At 28.6% G+C, this 23,241-nt stretch overlaps 1 protein-coding gene across 2 annotated transcripts; it reads right to left on the reverse strand.

The window, feature by feature from the left end:
• Positions 1–128: 128 nt before the first annotated feature.
• On the reverse strand, positions 129–23,083 carry LOC107453147 (stAR-related lipid transfer protein 7, mitochondrial). Of its 2 annotated transcripts, XM_016069847.5 has the most exons (9): positions 22,450–23,083; positions 17,103–17,165; positions 16,814–16,989; positions 13,987–14,036; positions 10,348–10,461; positions 7,154–7,198; positions 5,674–5,811; positions 2,546–2,630; positions 129–413 (listed from the first exon to the last, which is right to left on the reverse strand). In XM_016069847.5, the coding sequence occupies exons 1-9, from the start codon at positions 22,929–22,931 to the stop codon at positions 274–276; spliced, it is 1,293 nt and encodes a 430-aa protein (XP_015925333.1). In that variant the 5' UTR covers positions 22,932–23,083; the 3' UTR covers positions 129–273. The 2 variants fall into 2 exon arrangements, with proteins under 2 accessions (XP_015925333.1, XP_071042011.1); XM_071185910.2 differs by lacking the exon at positions 17,103–17,165 and having other exon boundaries at positions 22,450–23,073.
• Between the last annotated feature and the right edge of the window lie 158 nt (positions 23,084–23,241).

The following is a 23,241-nucleotide window of genomic DNA, read 5'->3' on the forward strand; positions in this document are numbered from 1 at the left end:
TACATTTTAAACAAATTTTTACATCTATAAATGCATTCTGTTAAACAGAATGATAAAAAGATTAAATCCTATTTTTCTACAGATAAGCTATTTTTAACAATATGTTCTAATAGTTGATTTCCTATAAGCAATGCTACATTCAAATTTTATTAGTGTATATTTATAAAAATAACAAGAAAAATTGATAAATAAATTAAAAATCTATTAAAATCTTTGAAATATTATTTCTTAGTTAGTAGTCTATGTAGTTTTAACAACATCTCCTGGCTACTATTACATGTACACGTATTCCAGATTGCTTGTGCAACAACTTTTATTTGATTGTGATGACTGCAGACTAGAATTATTTCTTCGCTGGTACATATGAAGATCTCGAGCAGCATTGTGTAATTTCTCTACGAAGTCGGGAACACCTTAAAAAAATGATAATAAAATAAATGTTATGAACATAGTTTTAGGAAAGCAGGGTAAAACATTATAATGAAAAACAGCTATTAAAATACTTCTATGCAATCAAAGAATGAAACTGGTTTAAAAGTATTTTAACAAAGAATGAAACTAATTTAAAAGTATTTTAACAAAGAATTAAACTGATTTAAAAGTATTTTAACAAAGAATGAAACTGATTTAAAGGTATTTAATTCGAAGTATTTTAAAGACATTCAAATAGTTTGGCCGATATTGAAGCCCGCATAAAAAGGCCTATTTAGTGCAATTTAGGATTTTTTGCTCCTGAAGCATAAATGGTAGCACTTTCTTGGAATTTTTACTCATTGAATGTTTTTGCTTTATTTTTCAAGACTTTTGAAAGGGGTCAGCACTCGATATATTTCTAAAGATTTTCTTAAAGATTTGGCAATTAATATTTTATTTTGATTTAGTTATTCCAACTGTAACTTTATCTTTATTTATTTTTCTTATATGTGGGTGTTTCATTATTAAGTCTTACTCTCTGTACTTTCGAATTTTGATTTTTGATTTATGACTTTTTAATTGCTTTTTCTTGCTTAGTTAATTCATTATGGAGCCTCAGGACACAGTCAGTTTTTGGTATAACTACTGACGACAGAAAGGCTCCTGTATGTTGGCAGACAGTGTGTCCCCTTATGAAGTGCTGTTTTGCTAACATACATATCTTTAAATATCCTTCGTTTTCTGCTTGATTTCTGTTTCTAACTTTATAAATACTTTTATGTAATTATACATAATGTAATTTTTCCATAGAACATGGTGTAATTTTGCCACAAAAGTACTGTATAATATTTAAAAAAAATATCAATACAATAAATCTTTGGTTTAATTACTGATATTCAAGTAAGTTAATAAATAGTTACAATAAAATCTTAATATTTTTAATATATTATTAAAATTATTAAGATTTTAAAAAATACTCAAAAATGTGTAGTCATAACTGCAAATATTTATTGGAAAAAAATTGGTAGAATTATAGCATCAAATAGTGAATACTCAGGCACGTGATTTGAATTTTGTGTAACATAATAATATCGGGGTTTTATAAAAATCTAAAAATCATGTGAATTACGATGGCATCGAGCATGTTGAAAAAGAATTACTGAAATTGACGATTCGAAATTTCCATGTCGTAATATTATATTAAAAATTAATTCAATATAATTTAAACCAAATAAAAAAACGGGCAAATATATTACATTTATTAAATAATTCTGTTACAAATCAGATTTCGCAACTAAGTTGCTTGCTACTCATTAAAATATTAAAAATGTTTAAAAAAATAAGAAGAAAACATCCTTTTTTCTAACGAACTATCTTTTAAATGTTTGTAGCATTTTTCTCTAACAAATCTGAGTAAAAAAAGTTGTTATTGAGCATGGACGAAAAAGAGAGAATGCTGCTAAGGGTAAAATAAAATGCGTAACCAACGAAATTTAACCATTAAATTAGCAAACAATTTTGCAGATATAGCAAACAAAATTTTGTATAAATTATCAATTTGCAGAAGAATTACATACCTGCTATATGTTGGAAAATGTTTTTAAGTCCAAAGCATAAACAAATAGATGGGCAGTGTTATTATGATTCACAAATTTTGAATCGCTTTTTTAAATAATTACATTATGAGCCGTTTTAGTCATGACAATTCCTGACCTCATTTCATGCCCTCAAGTATGCAATTTCTTCAAAATGAGAACATTTTTGATCACTCTAAAATTGAAAGTATGATTCTTGACTTTAATAATCCTTTTATGCGAGACATGAGGGAAAAAATAGGCGTTTTTTTTCCTCACGTCTCACATAAAAGGATTATTAAAGTCAAGAATCATGCTTTCAATTTTAGAGTGCTCAAAAATGTTCTATTTCGAAAAAAATAGGCGTTTTCTTTAGCACTGCAGCGAAACACAGGATTTCATTTACGTGATTTCCAATTTTTTTTTCTTCATGTTACAGCAGAAATCAGATTAAAATCAATCCAAAATCAGAAGTCCGGCGAAAATCACACAGAAGTAGAAAAAAACACCCTTCCAGGAAATGGACGTCTGGAAATGGGATTTTGTACTGCAATTACCTGAAGAAGCCATCCAGTTATAGGCAGGTGCTGGAAAAGCTGCTTGAGGATCATCAAAATAAGTAAGTACATAATCAAAACCATTCTGAAAAAAAAAAAAAAAGATTGAAACAGATTTAACAGTATTAACTAACAATAAAAAAATAATAACTAAATAAAGAGTGAAACTTGTTGATTAGGAGTCCTAAGCAAGGATACTGGCATGGTAATAAAGAATTTTTCAATGTTATTCTTAAAAACGTTAAATAAGCAAAAATCTTAAATTAAACTTTATCCTTAAGACTGTCACACCAAAAAGAAGTTTTCTAATTATATGATCTTTCATAGAAATTTCATTCCCTTTGTTTGAAAAAAAGTCAATTTAAGTCTTAAAGTTGTATATAGATAAGCAATGAAAACAAATAATTCAATATCCTTCATCTTACTTTTATCAATCTTATTCATCCATCTCTTCATCTTATTCATTCATATAAAGGCTAGCAAAATGATTGATGAATAAGAATCCATCTTATTAATCTATATTTCTTCTGCACATAGGTGTGCCGGAAAAAAACAGCTGTCATAAGGGAAGGGCAAGAGAGGTATTTACTAGACGACCACACCACCAGAGATATTAAAAAAAATTATCTTTAAAAAACGTCATACATCCAACATTATTATTGAAAATCCAAAATCCCTGTTTCAATCATATTAGATTAAAACATAGTCCTAACTACAAAAGGCAATGATTTTCACAATTCTAAAGGCCCACATAACAAAATAATCTGTAGAAATTACTAACAGAGTTAAAAATTGATATACATTAACATTTTTTATGTGATTGTTTCAATCAATTGGATTAAAAATACACAGTACCTCACTAAGATTCCCATGTCTGATATATCCTTGATGAAAATTAAACTTAAGTATGAATATAAAAATGATATTTTTTTAAAAAAAAAATTTATCAAAAACATTTTAAGTTGTTCATTTTTAAGAATGAAATTCGAAAAGGAAAAACAAACATTTACTATAATTAGGGTGGCCACTCAAATTAGGTTTCAAATTTCCCCGATTTTTCCAGTAAAATTCTTAAAATTTCCAGGACAGCGTGTTTTTTTCCCCCTGCTAAAGTGTAGTATAGGTACACGAAAAGTGTCAATATTAGTGTATTAGTCAATATAGTGCAATATTTCATTTAAAATGTTATTTTTTTAATATATCATCTTGAATAGATGCGGAGGAAACAATATGTTTAGCTTGCAGAAAATAACGCTTTTAATTAATAAAATTTTTTTAAAGTGTTAAATAGTTTTTGCACAAAATGTACCAAATAGTAATGACCCAAAACAACCTTGGATAAGTACTGTTTAATATATTTCTATTAAGCAAAAGAAAATAATTCTTATATTTATTCATATTTCAATATAGAGCCATTTTATACTGCATTTTATACAAACAGTGCTCTTTATAAAGTTCATTGAAATAATTTTCTTCAAACCAATATCATAAGTCAAATGTTTAAATAATGTAATTTGTTTTAAATTAGCACTATTATTTTAAGTCATATTCAGTATTTGTAAACGAAAAATTGTCCATTTCTTGTTGCATATTCTAAAGAGAAAAAAACTAGATACAATTCTTTAACTTTTATTCTTTTCTTTTCCCGTTTCTTAATGGAAATTAGAATGTATAAAGAATTCCAATCTAACATGGTTTCCTAGTTTAGATAAGTCAATTGGTTTCGTTTTTACACCTGGGCAATTCCATGGTGTTGGAAAAAAATGAACATTAATTTCTTAGAAAAACTATCTTACAAAACAAAACTTTGCTGCGAAAAATATTTCATTGGACAAAAGCTTTCAGAAAAAGAGTACAAAGATAAAATCTCTAAATTATAACCAATTATTTTTTTGAGAAATTTATAAAGTTAAAAATACTAAAACATTTTGAATAATTTTGTTTGAAAAAAAAAATATACCCCCCAAGCCAAGCAGCGGAACAAACTTCAATAATTAATGAATTCAGCCCCACAAAATAAAAGAAGACTTAAAATAAAAAAAAACTTTACTTTTATAAACAGAAGCAAATATCCTAATCCTTTCTTCCACATTTTTGCCTTTCTTATATTACATAGTCCCATAATCTCCAATGAGGTCAAAGATTTCTCCATTCATTTCCCAACATAAAAGAGTTTGAAATGGCATTCTAGTTTAACTGAGTAATAATGAAGAGAATTTTAATGCAAGAAAAGTATTGCTGAGTTGATGATATTTCAACTTTTTTACGATAAATTTACGTCTAAATAAAAGTGGATATAACGGATGGTAACATAATTTAAATTAAAAGAAAAAGTCCAGCTTTTCTTTGAAATTCCCTGATTTTTTCAGGTTTTTATCCAAATTTCCCTGACTTTTCCAGGTTTTTTCCAGTATAAAAAATTCCCTGATAATTCCATCTTTTCAAGATTTTCCAGGTGGGTATAGACATATTTCCCTGAAATATAGACAGAAATATAATGGAATCCTAAACGCTCTGCAGCAAGATATTTAATGGACCTTGCAAATTCTAGAGGTGGCAAGATGCCAATATGCAAACTATTAAATCTTCTTGCTGCTTTTTACAAATATTTTAATTGGAGAAACCATGAGCTGTCAAAAACAATTCCCTAAACAATTTTGCGAATCATGCATCCAATTTGTTTATGATTTTCCGTGTTGCATAATTATTTTTTATTACATTTTTTATCAAATGATAGCAGTAAAGGCATATTTTGCACAATTAGTGTTAAAAAAATTTTTTAAAAATAAGATAGCAAGTTAAAAATTTTGTAAAGCTTTAACGAGTTCCGTAATTTAACAAGTAAATTATTTCATTCCCTGTCAATTAATTTTCAATGAGTTCAGTTACAACTTACTACAACTAATCCACGACGAATATGAAATGTAAAAGACTGAATCGTTTAATTTTCAAGTAATAATCGTTAATTACAGCTATTTTTAATATTAAATCATTAAGAAAATGTACTATTATACATTAAGCATGCATGGTTCTAAACAAGGCCACTAAATTCAAATTGATTTTTAAATGATAAAACATGAAACTTGCAATACACATTAAAAGTTTCATCATAATTAAACTTTTCTTACTTCATCATATGTCCGATGAGGTCTAATAACCATCCTAGAACTATATTTAGTGACTCTAACGTATTTGTTATTTACAGGACAGGAAGGATGTTCAGTTGCTCTTGAGACTAGAACCATTGTATTTGTATCAGAGCTTACCTAGAAAACATAAACAATAAAAAATTAAGTAATTGTTCTTTCATAAACTTCTTTAAAAAAAACTTTCAATACTCTAATGGTCCGGCACGTAGAAAATGGCCTTTTAACCTGCATCATTTTTGACATAGCAAAATTGTATTATTAGATAGACTTAATACCATAAAACTCAGTATCTTTATTTAAAAATAGAAAAGAAACAAAATAGTGTATTATAAGTAAACCTGTAGAGAAAAATAATATATTATAAGTAATTCTGTTCAGCAAAATAGTGTATAAGTAATCCAGTAGAGTAAAATAGTACAAGCAATCCTGTATTGCAAAATGTATTATAAGTAATCCTGTATAGCAAAAGTATTATTAGGCAGGGAAACAATGATAATTCCTAAATTTGTGTACTTGGGGAAGTGACCGAAGACTGAGTGAATTTCAAACTCGTATTTTTGGATATAATTTTTTTTAGCATACATTTGTTGTAATGCAAAAAATTTTTTTTCTTCCGAACTTGAGAAATACATGTCTCAAGAGGCGCGCCATTAACTTATTTTTCGCTATTTCTCTATGATTTTTGAGATATTTTATATGCTACAACAGTTAAGCGAAATCATTCGACAAGTGAATTTCATTATTTTAATAATAACTTCTTCCTGGCAAGCTCTATTCAATGGAGAATTTAAACTCAACATAGTAATCAACATTTTGGTGAAAAACAAAAATTGCTTGCTGTTTTGGAGCAACGAAATTGATGCAAATTTGAGGTAAAATTAGGCTAAAGTTGTGCTTTTTGCTCAATGAATATTTTTAGAGCTTTGGCAAAATTTTGAGAAAAATGGTATCATGGAGCTGAAACTTGTTTTGGACCAGTTTGAAGTGTTGCCTGATGAACGGCTGTTTCAACCCTTTGTTTCACACCTCTTAGCAAATCAGGAAAGCAAATATTTAACAGCAAACTATACTATTTAATTGACATTGCTTTATATTACATCTATCTAACCTTGTAAAAAGAATTTTTTTTTTTTAAATTATTATTGATTATATGAGTTAAGAGAAAGAAAATAAGATTGCATTTTAAATAAAATAAAAATAGATATATAAATAAACAAAAACAGGTATTTATATAATTTAAAATTTTACTTTACAGTTTATAATTTTTTTAAACAATTTAAAGTGCATTAGATACCACATAACATTTAACAAACTCTGGTAAGCTGAACAATACACAAATACCTATTAATTGAGAATAAATAAGAGAATTCTACTTATTCACAAAAATAAATTACAATGCTGTTTAAATAATTGAAAGGCAACTTCAATTAATTTAACAAAAAATTGAAAAATTACATACCACTGCTCTTCGAATATATACATATTCTCTACTATACATGGGATACTGAAATAGAAGAAAATACTATTAATACAACATAACAGAAAGTGACAATTAACATTAATTTAGAAGCAACTTTTTCTTAAAATGATTTATTAATATCTTTAAACTTTTGCTTAAGGTGTATCATATTTTACCATCACATATGGTCCACATGTTGTACCATCCATAAGGAAAAGGTTAATGTTATTGATGAACTAACAATCCATATGCATCATTGAAGTGTACTTCAGCACTACATCAAAATATTGAGCCCAACACTCAAGATAGCGGTACTTAAATCATGTCTCATAGAATACTAAATTATCTATGCATTTATGTATTGTCAGTTCATAGAGCATTTAATGCCATGCATAATTATTATACACAGAACATAAACTAACAAAGTAAATTAAATTCAAGTAATAAATGTTGGGTAAGAAAAGAGAGTGGCTATTTCACATACAGCAGCAGATGCTAAAAACAAAAATGTTGATATTTTTTTTCTAAATACGTGTAAATATATACAGTCAAACCCCGCTATAGTGAACCTTCAAGGGACCAAAATTTTGGTTCACTATAACCGGGAGTTCACTATATCTGTTATGCAGGCTATTCCCAAACTACTCCCTTTTATTACGCATTATTCAAATAAATGACTGAAAAATATAATATAGTAGCAAAACATGCGTTATTTTTCATTACTCTTCGTCTTACGTACAAAAAAAATTTGTAATCTTTAGCTGATGAGCAATCCTCAACATCAGATATGGAATCACTTCCCGACTCTCAGATAATTTTTTCTGAATTTCTGTTATTCCGATTTTTAAACCTGTCTAACCTGCCATTCGAGCACATAAAAGTAGTATCGTAAAATCACTTAGCAAATTCATCGACATTTGTCCAGATACTGGAAGATTGCGGCTTCTTCGATTGGCGAACTTTTTCACTAATGCTTCTTCAACATCCTTGTGATCTGCTTTTCTAAACTTTTTTCTACCTTCTAAATTTTTTTCATGAGCAGAAATTATCAAGTGCCTATTTTTCCATATGTTACAAACTGCAGATTTGGATAGTTTATATTCCTCGCAAATATCAGCTTGATTGCATCCATTTTCAATTTTTCTGATTATGTCTATTTTATCATCAATGGAGAACGTCTTACGTTTACTGCTAGCTATAGTTAAATTTGACACTTCTTTGCAGGATTTTTTTAACTGAACTGAGATCAAAAAGGAGTTGAAATGAGGGCCTTGTCAACACATATTAGTGTCCAACCCTTTGACCAGTAATGAATAATTACTCATTCCCTCTGACAGAAAATGTATATTGATCCCACTAACACCTTACAGGTGCATTAGGGATGAGAAAGTGAGATAAAAGAAGCAAACAAGAAAAAATGCTTATCGCTACATTCCCCTCTGTAGATGGTTTTAAAAATCTGTATATGCATTTACTTTGAAGTAGAAATTTCAAAATTATTTAAAAATTTTTTTAAAAAATCAGCTGAAGACGGAAAAAAGTTCATTATATCCAACTTCCTCACTTTTTTGGCTCACTATATCCATAAAAAATAACATTATACATGTATAGCAAGGCAGGGGACCGAACATTTTGCTCACTATATCCGGGAGTTCCCTATAAACCGTGTTCACTATAGCTGTCTGTATATTTTAAAAAAATTTAAATTTTTTCTCTCACTCCTTTTCGCTATAGTTTAAGATTTTTAGTATGACCTCTCTTTGCCTTCCATTATTCTTAGTATGATCCTTCCATTGTAATGACCAATACAAAATTCCTGTTTTCTATTGCATAGATGTGATGTTATTCAATAGAACGCCCACAATGAGCCATTCAGTCAAATATAGTGACCAAAATATAGTTAGTTTTTTCTCTGTGAATAAAGTGAGTGAAAAAAACTTTTGAAAAGTGAATAAGTGGGGCTCTTTCCAAGGTTCTAATCCAAGGCGATTAAGCCTAGTACTTTTTAGTTATGAGTAAATATTTTTAGCATTTTTGCACATTCATGATAAAATGACCTCACATTATAAGTTACATTTTAATTGGGACAAAATTAATCGTTACATTGAATGTATGTATATAAAAAAGTTCAGTGTAACCAAAAATCTACATTAATCTAATATTTTCCTATTTCAGGAATATTTAATACAAGGCTATAATCATTAGAAATTGAATACGAAAAACAGCCATAGAAGTGGAAATAAATCAATCTTATGGCAAAGATTTAAGTATGGGTTGCCTATATAGTGGGGGGAATATTAGATTACTTAGAGTTATTTGAGAAATTAAAACTAAAGAAAGAACATTTCAAAATATAGTTAATAAGGTATGCTCATAATTTCAATCAAACAAACTATGGATACACTGAGTTTCACCAAATATTCATTCCAGATAAACTCAGACTTTAGGAAAGTAAACAAGTGCAAACCGGTTTCAGCTGAGTAAAAACAATAAAGCTGTATATTATTACATGATAATTAAGATTTTACATAGAATCTTATGGTGCGTCTAATAATTTGGCCAAGGACTATAGTAAACAAAATGATAAATTCTGATAGAACAGTAACCCCATGAATATCAAGAAACAAAAATGATTCAATTTTGATCTATTAATAAATTCTATTTTCCTTTGAAATACTTTTTATCAGATAAAGAGTAAAACTTTTTCTACTGACTTTAAGCTGTCCCAGATTCTTACTGGTCACAGTAATTTTAAAAGTTTAATTTGATTAATGACAATCTTTGTTCATGTGAACAGGACACTAAAACTGTTGAACATATTTTTTATTGTAAGCTATACTCAAACCAAAGAGAAAGTTTAAAAAAGGAGTTGAGACTTTCAGGTATTTATTGGTCACCTTTTATATCCTTTTTTGTTATGTGCACTGAATACTTACTATTTCACGTAATTTTGTATGCAGCTTAAACTTTTAAATTCTTATTTTGTTTCTTTATAATTTTTACTTTCATTTGTACTTTGCCCACTTACTTCTGTAAGCTTCATGTTATACTTTGTGGAGCATGAGGAGTTGTTTAATAAAACGTAATTTTAAAAATATATATATACTGACATTATGAATAAATAGTTCAATTACAAACTTTGGCATTAATAGTTAATGCAAATCTATTTTACATCTGTTTACACGAATACTCACTGGATAATGCATGACCCAATGCATAACTTCACAACCATCATCTTTTGCTTCTTTATCAATAACATCAAGTTTTATAACCAGTTTATCCCATTTCTTTCTGTATTCAATATCAGTCTAAAAATTAAAGTTAAATTGTATAAACGTATGAAATATTAACAAAAGAATAAGGCACTTTAAAGTAATTGTAAAGTAAGGACAAACTTTGACTTGTGAACATCAAAGAAGTAACAATATTTCGAATATGGCTATCATATTATTCAAAATAGATGCATTACGCTAACTGTAATTATCATTCAATTTTATCTTATATTTTCTACTCATCATCATAATATATTTTGATAAACAAGAATAATTGCATTGCTATTATACTATTGTAAATACAGGGTATCTGCTACATTTTAGATTTTCAAATTCATGACTTTTCATGATTTTCCATGACTAATTTCAAGAATTTTTCATGACTTAACAAAGTTATTATTTTCTCCAACAAAAACGCAACAATACATTTAAAAAAGCATTATAATAACATTCATTGAAATGATAGGTATAACTAAAACTGCTCTGCATCTCCATATTTATAGATTTTAAATTTAAAAAACAGAGTAAAGAAAGAGTTGAAACAAAAATATAGCTGGAAAAAAATACAAAAGCAAATAATTTTTTTTTCCGCAGAATTATATTCTAAAGATATTTTTCTTGTTCATCAGAAAGGAAAGAAATACTCCTGATTTTTCTGTTCTCATTTCGGAATAAAAAAAAATCTCCAATGACTGGTTTGCTTCAACTAGAATTTTAAATTGATAAAATTGTGGTATTGCTTTTATGATGTTTTGTTACTTTTATATATATGTGGTATTGCTTTTATGCTGTTTTGTTACTTTTATCTTTGCTGCACTGCTATAATTACTTTAAAGTTTTAGTTTCTCTTTCATAAGTTTTCACCTGCCCTTTTCTGCCCTTAAATAATTTAGCCAAAAATAAAAAAAAAAGAAATAGCAAGTATAGCCCTACTTATTTTGTGATGGTGGTAACAGCCAATAAGAGTGGAGTATGCTTTGGGGGCTTGGTTAGAGGAGGTGAGAGAAAAGGGAAGGTCACACATGGTTTTAGGAGAGCTGAGGTTAAGACACAAAAATATGAGGATCCTCAACAGCTAAGTTATATTATAAAAATTTTCTATCACCCCTTAATTATTTTTTTATTTATTTTATATATTAGCAGTGCAGCTTCATAATGTATAATTTCATGTTAATTTTTTATTTTTTTATTTATTTTATATATTAGCAGTGCAGCTTCATAATGTATAATTTCATGTTAATTTTTTTATGTACCTATTATTAATTGGAGTGAATGCCTTCCTGGAACAAAATTTGTAACTCTAAATATCTTAAATGATCTATATTAAATAAATAGTTTTAACACCTTGCAATTAGTGATCATTCTAATGATATTGTTCTCTTACTTAAGAGTATATTATTTTTAATTGTTATTCATTTTTATTCTTATCTTAATGTGTGTGGTGATGAACTGAACATCACCACAAAATTAAAACAACTAAATAATAAAAATACTTAAACCACAGAAGTTTAAAAGATAATTCTCTCTAGAAATGATGTTTTTTCTTTCATTTTTTGAAAGAACACCATAATTTTTAAAGAACATGATAAAATCATTTTATTTTCCTATAAAATATGACCTTTTTCAGAGACCTAAATCCATGACTTTCCATGATTTTTTTGAAAAAAATAGCAAAAATCATGACATTTCATGATAAATTTTGTTCAATACTGAAATTCATGACTTTCTAGGTGCGCGGATACCCTGTAAATAATATTGCCAACTTAAATGAAGTTAGAAATTAGAATATAGAAAAATAACAAATTAGAACACACAATAATGTAGTTAATTGAAGCAGACAGTCGGTATTTGGCCTAAAACAACAACAACAAAAAACGATTGAGTATCAAATATTCAAAAACCACATAGAGCTTTTTTTCTTTCTTTTACAACCACCAATAAATATTTCCTATTTATAAATAAGTTTAGTCATTATTAAAAAACAATAAGGGGAAAAGGGAGTGAAAACTATAATAGTTACCTATTAGAAATATTTAAGATAAATAAAAAACTGACTAACCTTAAAAATCTCAATATAACTTTTTCACACTGCCGCATTTCTAGAAAAAACTGACAATAAAAGAATAACGTTCATAATAAACGCTCTTTCAAAAATGCTGTGCCAAAATAAAAAAGCTGATAACAAGAAAAGTTAACTAAAAAGAAAAAGAGATATAGAAAAAAACTGTTCTTAATTCTTAAAATATAACTTTAACATGGGAAATCAAAGTTTTCAACATTACCGGCTATTTGTCAAACAGAAAATTACGTTTATTAGAAACGCTCCGTTAAGAAAACAGCAAACACAAAACAAAAAAATTCTCAATTGTTAAAGGAAAGGGTGTTAAATAAAAGGAGGAAATTGACTTGCCATAAAATAATTTTTAAAAAAATCAGCAGTGAAAAACTCATGGTTCAGTATAAAGTAAAATCTAGTTCCAATTCTTCAAATTTCGCTTTTCCATTGTCTGTCAGAACACAAATTTGTAAGTTAACTTAAGTAACCTTTGCATGCTATTCCTAACTTAACAAATATGTGTAAAAACTGTTTCCAGTAATGTATAGTAAAAAATACAATTAAAGGTTACTCCTTATTAAATATATTTATTCAATATCTAAAAATAAAAAAATGTCAAATAACACTTTTTAATAAATACCTTGCCGAATAATTCACCAAATGTTTGGCAAAACGGCCGAATATCGAATAGTGGCTGAATATTGTCTAATTGATATACAACCAACAATTTTTATAATAATGTTTGGTACTGATTCTTTATTATTCAGTAATACCAAAAGCATTATTATAAGAGCTTTGAAAAGTAACCCCTAAATGTATAAATTCATATTTTGTTGATGATCAGTAAAATGAAACAAATCGAATAGTGGCCAAAAATAATCCAGTTGATATGCAACCAACAATTTTAATAATGTCTGGCACTGATTCTTTATCATTCAGCAATACCAAAAACATTATTATAGGAGTGTAGTGTAGACATGTTAACTCAATTCTATGGAGTACCTTTTCATAAATGAATGTTGACATTGTCTATAACTTCTCTCCCCACATTAGTGTCACAGACAAGATAAGAAAACGCGTACTTTAACAGAAACTCCCAATTCGGTTCAAACACGCCTACTCTGATGGATGGTCCACATTGAACTCAGTCTCGATCACACACAAAGTTAGCCTGAATACACTCGACTGTTAATGTCAACACAGGAGCGACCGTGAACTTCCCGGCTTCTCACAAAACAGCAATGAATCAACTACTGGTATCTGTTTATCGAATTCTATCTCTATAATTCTGGTGGGTGAGTACTGCAGTGTCTCTACCACTACAAAAATACAATTCCAATTCACTAGTATATAAGACACGTTAACTCAATTTTATGTTGGTGTACTTTTTCATGGATAAATGTTGACATTGTCAATTACTTCTCTTCCCACAAGAAGCTTTGAAAAACAACCCCTAAATGTATAAATTCATGTAAGTTGTAGATGATAGGTAAAATATTTCTTACTTGAACAGCAAAAAAAGCTCTAGCTGGAACATCATAAAATGTACCCATAACTAAAAAGGAAATGAAATTGATTTTCATTAATTAAATTGAAAAATTAGGTAATATTTATTATACAGATTTGAGATAACCAGAGATAAAGCAAACATTAATTTCTAAATAACAGCTATGTTGAGTTTTGATGTGTTATCTAAATAAAAACTAAGTTAATTACTTTTCTTTCAAAACCCAAACAAAATTGATTTTTAAATTACATATTTCGCAACTTTTCTGTTTAAAGTATCTTTATTTTACTTTACTTCTGTTAAAAAATATTTAGGATGCAAAATTAGGACGAATAAACATATTAATTTATTTAAAATATTTGGAAATTTTTGTTTAAACATCCTCTTTTTTTTAATAGCATAGCACAAACAAAAAGTCTTTGACATTTACAACAAAGCGCCGTTCATTTTCTGTAAGCTAAAGTAAATACAGAAAGTATTTATTTATTATAGTTTTACAGACTTTGAGGACTTCTCCAAGAGTTAACAGTGGTTGTGTTTTAAGTTCGCCACCTTCATTCTTATTGCTTTGCACTTCTGCCCCTGCAACTATTTCTTGAAACATTTTCATAAGCTGATGTATAAACATCTAATCTGATATTTGAGGCACTTTATGCCAACTGTAACAAGTCCTCCTTTTTTACTTCATAATTAGCACCAAGAGGTTCAGTTTTTCTTCTGAACAAAATTAATCAACTTCAATATTTTTCTAAAATATCAGTAAATTTCTTACGTTAGATGCGGAAATCGGCTAGTTTAAAAAACGATTTAAGTGGTATAATTAACATTATAAAATTAGCCTTTCCGATGGGATTGTTAAAACAACGTGATACTTGGAGGAAAATGAAAAATGTCGGAACAATGAATCTAGGATGAAATTCGATTGTATATACTTTGACATTGAAAAAAAAACATACAAATTTCACTATATCATACATTTACTACAGGGAAGAAGAGTAAATATGAAGTAAAACTCTCTCCCAATATATTTTCAATAATATACAAGGCTCACATCACGATACAATGAAAGAAATAAAAAGTTCCTATTGCAATTAGTACCACTTGTTAAGCAACATTGTTTTCAAACCATAGATAGTTACCAGAGGAGGTTGAATCGCAATTGCCTAAGAAAGATCTAATTTCTTCTCTATAACTGACAGAGACTTGTATATCATTGAAAATAGACTTAGAAGGACCAAGTCTCTTATTAATCCACGTATATGTTTGTTTTATAACCACTGTTTCATACCTTTCAATTCAAATGCCCTCATATGGGTGTTACAAACACTCATATGTGTCATACTGGTGTAAGAAATTAATAGAATTTGCAGACTTGGTCAATTATCTCCAGAACTCCTAGACCGATTTTAATGAAATTTGATATGTACATACATTGATACGATACAAAACAAATGATCATTCAACAATTGTAATACACATGCATGATCGTGGGCAACACTCGTTGGAGTCGTAAGGTATGAAACAGAGGTTACATAATAAGCAGAAAAAAATGGGTTATGCAGCATGATTTCATACTTGATATAAGGCAGTTTATCATTTCCCGTGGCAATTTCATACCTTCCGACTCCAATATGTATTATGCATGATCATGCATGTGTATTACAATTGTTAAGTGGTTATTTGTTTTGTATTGTATCAATGTATGTACATAACAAATTTCATTAAAATTGGGCAAGTAGTTTTAGAGATAATCGAACAAGTCTGCAAATTCTCTACATTTCTTACACCAGTGTAATATATCTCTAGTACAGAAATTTTGTTTGTATTACAACTAGCTTTTTTTTAAAACAAATTTCATTTAAATTGATCAGGTGGTTCAGGAGATAATCAATGAAATCTAGAAAATCTCTAAGTTTTCAATACTCAGGGTTGCCACAGAAAAAACTGAGCAAAATACTTGCTTTTAGTAGCCTACAGCATGAAAATAGTTGCCGAAAACTATGAAAATAGTTGCCTAAATAAGAACAAAAATAAGACTAAAATTTTATTAAATGACTTAACTGTCAAGTTGGTGGCAAATATGATAATTTTTATATAAACGATAGTGTTCTAGCACTAAATTTTCATATAAATAAAAATTTGTATATTTGCAGTAAATTAAAAACTTTTAATTACTAGAATTCATTCAAAAAATACTTTTTATTAAAAAAAGCACACTTATTCTAAGAAATTTTCCTTTTTATCAATAATTGATTCAGCAAATATATATATATATATATATATATTGTGAAAAGTGATTACTCAAATTCAAAATTCATGCATCGTAATAAAAATTGGGTTTTTTAAAATCGTGCAGAATTTTGTAGCATAAACAGTTGAAAAGGCAATCGAGAAACGAAATAGACTTAGGATAGAATCTATGCAAATTGAATGCATTAAAAAGTGATGACTCAAATTTGCAATCTAAAATTTTTAATGTTTTAATTATTTTATTTTATTTTTTTAAAATGTTATTATTTTTATTTAAAATTTTTTATTTTTTATGAAGAGAAATTCAGTGTGTTCAGAAGATTTCACAGGCTGCAGGTTTTCAACCCAATTCATGCTAAAAAACATTGCTAGGAGTACAGAAAAGTCTCCTTTTCCTGAAGATAGTTGCTTTTTTTAGCCTTTTCAGGCAAAAAAAAAAATTGCCATATTTGCCTCATGCTAAAAATAGTTGCATTTTAGTCGCCTGTGGCAACCCTGAATGCTAGATTTTAAAAAAAATAATAACATTCAATTTTAATAAAGAAAAAAAGATATTTTGGATCTTAAATATTTACTTTTATATTCATATAAGTAGGAATTCGGAAAGGCTTTCCTCCACACCTGTACACATTCTTTTTGTATAACTGCTTCCCAGCCATCTTGAATAAGCTTGTTGACAAGGCCTCCACCAGATATGGGTTTGGTAGGATGATCATCGCTTCTACGATATCTATCCAATTCACAAACGCAGCTGTATAAAATTATAAATTTTAACAATGTAGATTCCATGTTAGTATACAGGACATAAGCAATGTATGTAAAAAAAGAATTTGCACATAATCAATTTTATAAAATGAAACTCACGCAGAATTACAATTTCTGAAAAAAGCCAGATCTTCAAGCAAATTCCTGTCTGCGTCCCTATATCTAATCAAAACATTCAAATCATAAAGGGTTAAAAAAAATAATAATAAATAAATAAATAAATTTAAAAAAAAAGTTCTAAAATATAATATACAAAACTAAAATATAAAAATAATCATAAAAAAAATGTTTTGGTGCAGTTATAAAATGGATCAATTAGAATTATAGAACAGCGCAAACTCGAAGAATAAAATTTGTAGCTACAGCAAATCAACATAAACAAATATATGTGCATTTAATTTATTGCATATACAAGTACAGGATAGTGGCAATACTGGTAGTCTTGGCACTGCAATTGACTCAATTAGGATGTGATATGTAACTGTCTTCATAAATGGCCTTTATAAACTTTAATCCTTATGAAGTCGATAATCAATTCTACAAATTCATTTTAGAAATGCACCTTTTAAAAATAAGTTATTAGAATAAAGATGCTAAACAAGCTAATAAAAGTATAAATAAAATTAAGCAATTGGAATGCAACGAAAATCTAATTTTTTTTAAATAAAAAAACAAGTGAAAGCTATTGTTTAATCAGCATTGAAAAATTAAAGTCAGTTAGCATATACTTATATATGCTTTAATATCTAATAGTCTTAAAACTTTATTTAAAGCATTTAAAATAATACATTATAATATTATATCGAAATAATTTCTATATAGGTAGTACCAATTTACACTGACTAAAATCGATAAGTGCCTCTCCTTAGTTTTGGCATTTTCAATAAATATAAACATGCATAGTGACCATGACCCTTTAAAAGCTCAAAATTTTTTAAAAACATATCAAAATGCAAACAAATAATGGTGCAGTTATAAAACAAATAATGGCAATAATGACTCAAGTTCACACATTAGAGAAACAGTTGTACAATAATTTGCTTTCATTTTGATAAATAAAAAACATTTTATTGAAACTTTATGGTTTATACTAGGTTAACCTGAATTCAATTTTCTCTTAACTTTAAAAAATCAATAGCAGTGAAACAGAATTTGCCATGAAAAGCACATATATTCAGCGATACAGCACTCTTTAAGGTTAAAATAACAAAATATTGAAGAAAACTAGATTATAATAGTTATATGTCACATTACGAACACTCCTACAAAACGGATACCTCTCATTAACACATTCGCTGCCACCAACGCACTGGTGCATCAGAGCGGCACCTCCTGGTATGCCAACAACGTGCTAGCACATCGATGGACTATGACAAGTTATATGCTCTGTGCTTAGTGTGGCTTTGGGAGTTGAACGGAGAGGTTATTTTGGCACATTAGTGAAGCATTATTTATTTATTTTTTGTGACTGGTTTTCAAAACTTTGTTTGAATTTTTTTATGTGCGTGACTGTCAATATCTGTATATTGTTGAATTTTTTTATGTGCGTGACTGTCAATATCTGTATATTGTTGAATTTTTTTATGTGCGTGACTGTCAATATCTGTATATTGTGCTTATTATTTGTAAAAATTTTCAGCATTGTTTTATAAATGGTACTACTTATACTAGAATGGTATTCTGTTTTATTCCTTTTAAGCTGCTATTTTACGCAACATTCCAGTAATTTTTCAGAATATTGATCAGACGCGCTGGAGAGTCAATGGCACTCACGAAGACAGGTTCAGTCTGTGTGCCACTGACGTTCCAGAGCGTCGGGGAAAAAAAAATTCTCTAAACAGGAAAATAATATGTTTCTTCGTTTTTCTGGTTTTCCCAGTAAAATATAAGAAACATTTAAACCATTAAAACCCTGTTTTGTAATCCGGCTTCTGAGGATGGAAACATCATTTTTAGTAGCAGCGAATGGGTTAAGGTCGTATTTTTAATTCCCTGTTAATCTTCGATAAATAAACCAGTATATACCTTCTCAGTAAAGCGGACAGTCTCGTAACCGGACACGGACAGTAATTTACACCCTCAAACATTTTTTTTATCTCTTACAAACCAGAAACCAATTTTTCTTAATTGGAAAAGAAAAAATTTTTCTGATTTAAATTCCGGAAAAAAAGGGGGGAATGTAAATTTCTTGCCTTATACACCACTAAAATTATTGCTAAGCTATTACTACTAAAGAATCATTCTCCTGTCACAATCCTTGATCTTTTTCACACTCCTTTATCTTAATGATACTGGTCATGTGAAATGTTTTAGACAGCAGCATATTTTGATCTGGATAGTACTGGTTATGAGACCCCATAAGCTGAAATAACACCTCAACTGCTCTCGATTTCTCTTTCTCACTGAAAATTTCTTTCTACTTCTAATCAATTGGGAGACTGCATTTAACACAGATGGGTAAAAAAAAAAAAAAAAAGAGAGAGAGAGAGAGAGAGAACATAATTTTAATCATTTAGGTGAATTGATGAAACATTTATTCAGACATTTGATTGACGATAAATTATGAATAAATCAACTCCATGTTATAACTTACAGATATGCATCAATGCTTTATTTCTTCTGGGCATATAGGAGGTTTACCTTCAAGGTGGTATTATCATGTTTCCGATCAAGTGATGAGAGGAGGAGTAAACCTAATAATTAAACTGATGGAGCAAGTGAAATAGGACTAAAAGCTCATATTTCGTATATGACTAATTTGAATGTCTATGTAAATAAGAAAAACATATTCATTTCACTGTAGCTACATCTAGAATTGTGTGTATACATATCAAACTTTTTAATATATTCATTTAGTATTGAAAAAAGTATTTTTTAAATAAATATCAATGTGAATAGTTATTATAGATGAAATATTTCTATAATTCTAAAAACAATTTACAGTGTTAAACTTCATTATTAGTGCACCCTTCCGTAAACGGATAACTCTCATAAGCGGACAATTTTTTTCGACCCCAAGAGTGTCCATTTAACCAAGATGTCCATTTAACTACTGTATACATCCCAAAGTGTGGTACGCATACCACCAGGGGTACGGGAACAGTTTAGAGGGGGTACGCGTTCTTATGTGAAATATCTTGCAACAAACGAAAATTTCAAACAATTTTACTTAAATACAAACCTAGCCATGAAAATTTACAATTACGTATTTTTCGATTGGCTATTTTTTGCAGAGTAAAAGATTTTTAACTTTTGTGCAATTTTTTTACAGTAAAAAATGCATTCATTTTTTTATTAGTGGTACACAGAGTTACGAAAAATTTAGAAAGGGTACATAAAAGTCATAAGTTTGGGAAACACTGGTATACATAAACTAGGTTACAATATACAGAAAAATTTCCGTATTGAGATCTGAGAGCAGAATAATGATCAAGTTGCAACTTTCGGGCAGCATGTCATGAGAAATTTAAAAAAATAATAAATATGCATCACAGAAAAGGGACAAACTCGAACAGTATAACTAGTAGCCACCCTTTGTTAAACCTCATCATTTTTTTCATTTTTATAATTACAAGCGTAAAATCCTTTCGTCGTCTTGGCATTTGCAGTTGGCGCAACAGATCCTGGTACAGATATATTCTTCAATATCCAGATAAACCTGGTAAAATTGACCACCTTTGTGAGTTGATTTTAATGATCAATTGTCAAACTCGCAAAAGCAATTTAATGTTCACTTTGTAAGTTGTCCACTTGTTTCAGTGAACCATCAAATTTTTGCATTATAAAAGGCAAAATTAGATAGATTTCACTGTAGCTAAAAATAATTAAAAAATTTTAGTTATAAATGACCTAATCATAGTTAGATAATATAGAGGAACAAGCACAAGTCATGCGCTGATACATTGACAGGGGTTCTTCAATTTCGTAGATAATGTTTATATATTTTTTGTAATGTTAAAAAAAGTATCCACGCAAAAAAAAAAAATTTGTAAGGAGAAAAATAAAATAAGAAACAGACAACAACATAATCACTATTTATGCAAGCTAGAAGACGGTTGTTTAGTTGTATGCGTGCTGCTACTGAAGAGAAAAGAGAAAACTGCTAATTTAGCCCAAATATCAGTGATCCCATCATTAGCAGACGAGCAAACACAATTATCGCGTTGCAAAGAAAATAAATAATCACGGTGACAGTTGGAAATATTTTAACGTAATTTTATTTGTTAATAAAAATGAAACATGCTTGCCCAAGTTTGACACAAAAAGTTAAATATGGATTTCGCAATGAAGAATTACGTGCGCAAAATTATTATTATTACATTACTTAATTCTTAATATGATAATACAGTGCAGAACCTCTCATCCGGAAATCAGAAAACCGGAATGAAATTCGGAACCGGAAATTAATTTTCTTCCATTAAAATTTTTTTTTATTTCTTGCAAGATTTTGAGCCCATTTTGTTATTTAGAGCGTACGGCGTATCGAGTTGACGAAAGAACTGATTTAGAGGATGGATCAAAAGCCGTTTGTAGACGAATCTCACATAAGCACAAATAGCTTATATATGTTATTAATGTTAATAATAACATATATAAACCTGTATATAATTTTTATTTCATAATTTCTTTCCATATTTAAACTCAAATGTATTATTATTTATCATTTTTTATTATTTCTAAAACTATTTCAAAATTATTTTTTAGTTTCGTTTTAGAAACATTAAAAAACCGGCAGCGATTCAGAAAACGGGAAAAATCAGTTATCCGGAATCGCGATGGTCCCGATCTTTCCGGATAATCGGTTCTCGACTGTAATAACCTAATACTAAACATACAACACTTTACAATACAGCAAAGAATAACTGTTTTTTTTTTTTACCAGTTATGGTGCGATTAGTGTTAATTTGAATGCAGTAGTTCTGTAATATCATTTTTGTTTATAACTATTTATATTAATCTTCCTTTATTGTTGATAATGTTAATGTGCATGTAAATATTGTTCTTTTTTTGTTGTCAAGAATAGATAAATATGCTAAATAATTAAATGTTTTTATCATTTCTGTAATGTAATAAAATCATTCTGTACTCAAAAAATATTGGGAACCTACAGATACCTCTTTAATATAAAATAATGCCATAAGAAAATTCCCCAAAAGAGAGAGATTAGATTAAAAAATAGAAATATCTTAAAAATCTCAGCTTACTCATATTTACAGAAAAATGTGAGATAAATATCAAAATTATTGTTATTTAAAAACTTATTCGATAAATATATTTGAATTTAATAGGGAACATAATGAGTGAAAGTTTCGATAAATATTTCACTACCCATAACAATCATCTATTTAAACTTTACTTTAACATATTATAGAAATATAACGAAACTAAGCAAATGTGCCGGATTATTTTCGTACAGCAATGAATGTTCAGTTAAAACTTCAGATACCTTTGAATTTCTTCATCGGTTATCTTTTCTTTATCCCAACAAAACATAGAAGCACCCAATAATACAGTGAATGGCCGTTTTTTAGACCGCAGACTCCTCGCAAATTGAGAAACTATATGATTGATTGTTTTTTCTGTATATAAATTTGTGTACAGATTCCACACTTGGCCCATTCGCCGGATTCTGTGAGATGCAACAAAATTGCATTGTTTTGTCACAATTTCGCCTAAAACAATAAGTTTTTCGTTAAAGTTAACTTTAAAATCTTGCCACAATTTCTTTCTGCTATGAAATTCAAATACAGAATTAAATGTAAAGATTCTTTTATCAGATGCACGGATACTTGCAGAGAGAGATAACTGCTTTTTAAGGTTTAAAGCCAATTCATTTTCACCATAGTTACGATAGCAATTACGAAAGTTTCTGACTATTTTATTATATATATAGCACCCATTCATATTGAATGTAAAAAGTATTATCATAAGAAAAAAAGTTATGATGTTATATTTAATCACATAATCGTGATTACTTAATCATAACTAAATCTATAAGTACAAACATCAGCTTTTTTTCACATAAACATGCGCGTTTGTTTTCTTTCTCACATTTTGACCGGAGAAAGTTATTTTTAGTCGCCGTTACAGTTAACTTTCAGTACAATGCTTCAGCTGTAATTTATTTACGCCGCACTAGAGCTGCGCACTAGGAGGTATCCCTGTGGATGACCCAAAAACTGTTGAAATTAAATTGCAATTGTAAATAAACAGATCATTTTGAGAAAAAGAAATATTT

This window comes from Parasteatoda tepidariorum, chromosome 5, assembly GCF_982258835.1.
Source record: "Parasteatoda tepidariorum strain Cologne lab strain chromosome 5, Ptep-v5.0, whole genome shotgun sequence".
Taxonomy (NCBI): Eukaryota; Metazoa; Arthropoda; class Arachnida; order Araneae; family Theridiidae; genus Parasteatoda; species Parasteatoda tepidariorum.

Excerpts from the sequence above, each read along its gene's own strand:
- LOC107453147 (XM_016069847.5), bottom strand. The coding sequence starts at position 22,931 with ATGATAATACTTTTTACATTCAATATGAATGGGTGCTATATATATAAT. Across the intron at positions 17,166-22,449 it reads ACCGATGAAGAAATTCAAAG|ATATAGGGACGCAGACAGGA; the intron begins GTATCTGAAGTT and ends TGTTTTGATTAG. Across the intron at positions 2,631-5,673 it reads CTCATCGGACATATGATGAA|AATGGTTTTGATTATGTACT; the intron begins GTAAGAAAAGTT and ends TTTTTTTTTCAG.